Source organism: Phoenix dactylifera, chromosome 9, assembly GCF_051530095.1.
Source record: "Phoenix dactylifera cultivar Ajwa chromosome 9, Ajwa_hap1_PhDact_Kaust_v1.1, whole genome shotgun sequence".
In the NCBI taxonomy this organism is placed as follows: Eukaryota; Viridiplantae; Streptophyta; class Magnoliopsida; order Arecales; family Arecaceae; genus Phoenix; species Phoenix dactylifera.
The window spans coordinates 27114823-27117333 of NC_143198.1; the positions used below are offsets into that span (position 1 = coordinate 27114823).

The 2511-nt window shown below is 38.6% G+C and overlaps 1 protein-coding gene across 1 annotated transcript; it reads left to right on the top strand.

The window, feature by feature from the left end:
* Positions 1-320: 320 nt before the first annotated feature.
* Positions 321-794, top strand: LOC103713240 (transcription factor IBH1-like 1). The gene has a single exon (XM_008800102.5). It carries the CDS (start codon positions 321-323, stop codon positions 792-794), a length of 474 nt encoding a protein of 157 aa, XP_008798324.4.
* The last annotated feature ends 1717 nt before the right edge of the window (positions 795-2511 follow it).

Genomic DNA, 2511 nt, shown 5'->3' on the forward strand with positions numbered 1-2511 from the left:
TAATAAAAAAGAAAAGCAATCAAGCATTGGCTATTATGCCTAAGCATCAGCTTAGCCAAGACATGACTCACAAAAACAAAGAACAATTGTGATTGTGAAGCATAACTCCCATTGGGCCCCTCCTCCTAGCTGGCACATTGACATTTCTTTCTAGAATTCCTTTTTTTTTTAATGTTAATTTCTTTCTAGAATTCCAAACCAGCAGGAATGTATCCCTCCACCCCTTCATCCTTTCTCTAACATATATGCTCGATCCCACTGCTCTCTCTCTCTTTCTCTTCTCTTTCCACACCCAAACAAACACCAATCCAACCCCACCCATGGAGAACCAAGGCAACGACAAAACCCTCTCCTTCGTCAAAACATCCGCCACCACCAATGCCAGCTTCCTCGAGAGGGGAAGGCGGATCAAGATGGCAGCCGAGATGGGCCTTGCCGAGGCCTCCCGTGGCCGCCACTGGAGTCGCGCCCTCGAAGACCGCCTCCTCCGAAGGAAAGGAGACCGTGCATGCGGCTGCCAGAAGGAAGACCTGGTCCAAGACTTGGTTGGAGAAGAGGCCGGAGACGATGAGGTGATGGAGATAGCGAGGAGGGTGAGAGCTCTTCAAAAGATAGTCCCTGGCGGGGAGGACTTGGCGACGGACCGGCTCTTCGAGGAGACGGCAGACTACATCGGGGCGCTACAGAGGCAGGTTAATGTGATGAGAGCGCTAACCAGCTTGCTTGATAGGTTGGAGAAGGAGAGGAGGTTTTTTCTTTCGGTAAAGAAGGAGAAGAGGTTGATGGGAGAGTGAGGATGGTTCTTTATTTCTCTTGAAGACTTTGAAAGTAAAGATGAAGCGGAGAGTTTATTTGCAATTAGTCCTCCTCCTCCTCCTCCTTCTGTGGCTTCTTTCCTATATGTTAGTAAGTTTTGCTTTCTTGGTACTCAAATTTTTGGCTTTGATTTCTATGAGAGAAAGGTGGTTTATGAACTTGAAGTGCTAAGAGGAAGAACGACAAGAACTGCCAAATATATGTCACTCAGGTTTCCCTTTTCCCTTGAAAGGATTCTTTTTTAAATGGTAAAGAGAGAAAATAGTGAAATTATTAGAAATTAAAACTTGAACGAGAGGAAAAAGAAGGATGGTGAAATATTCAAAGAAACATAGCCTTCACCACTCATCCATTCCTCATAAACTTGAAGGAAGAGAGAAAAAGTTAGAAAGCTATCATGCAGCACCGATCTTCATTCATTTCCTGTTATACTTTAAATTCATTGGAGCAAAAAGAAGTATTGCTAGATTTCATGGCTGTACTTCCCCTCTCTTAGTTACCATTCAAATAATATATATATATATATATATATATATATATATATATATATATATATATATATATATATATATATATATATATATATATATATATATATATATATATATATATATATATATATATATATATATATATATATATCTATATATATATATATATATATATATATATTAATTCTTCCAAACAAAAGAGCGAAAAAAGTATAATTCTTTTTAGCAACTAGTATAGAAAAAGAATTTGTAGTATATGTTTTCTGGCAGTCCAGCCAAAAAACACGACTTCTGCTCGGTTCAGAAGACCAGGTAAGGTGCATAAAGCATTTTTCTTTCAAAAATAACAAATTATGAGCCGAAAAATCATGAAATTTAAGTAACTCTTGAGGTCTTCCCTGTCCAAACTTTAAGGGACAGAATTGGAGAATTGATGAGGAATAACTGCAATTTCAGGGGAACATGACTCGATGCACGTGGACGTAAATGATTAAAGTGAAATGCTCATATACTTAACTTCCTCGGGAGCATAATTTAGAGGCTCATTGCACGCACTTGAACATAAATAAATAATGTGAAATACCAACATACTATCTTCCTCTTGTGCATAATATAGAGGCTCTGTGGCCTATTGCATGCGGTTGCTATTCATCGCACATCTTGGGACAGCACCCAAGATGCGTGATAAAAAAATCTCTGGATGCATTATGAGAGTGCAAAAAAAGCATAGATTCTTTGCAGTGCACAGATCGTACCACAGAATGTTGTGCAGTTTTTGATGGCTGCCATTAGAAGATGGATGGCTATCAACAAGGCAAATTACGAGTAGTTACCATGTTCTACGCAGCGCGTATTGTTTGATGGCCGTCCATCTTCTAATAGTCGCTATCGAGTATGGCGCGCACACTATAGAGGGCCTTGATTGGTGCAATAGAAATATTTTGCTTCTACTGCATAAGGACCTAATTAAACCACATCTCTTCCTTGCAAGCAAGCAATATAGGCCAAAGATATAATTATGAGCCTCGTAAGCCTCATTTTGTTTGGGATAAGCAATATAAAATTTTGTTTGTTGTCCAAGAAAAATCTCTACAAAAACCTTTTACATAAAAAAAAAAAATACAAATGCAAACCCTGCTAAAATAAAAGATCCAACAAAAGCTAGCTTGCAAAAACTACTTCATTTATGCTTTAACTTCCTTTA

Excerpts from the sequence above, each read along its gene's own strand:
- LOC103713240 (XM_008800102.5), top strand. The coding sequence starts at position 321 with ATGGAGAACCAAGGCAACGACAAAACCCTCTCCTTCGTCAAAACATCC.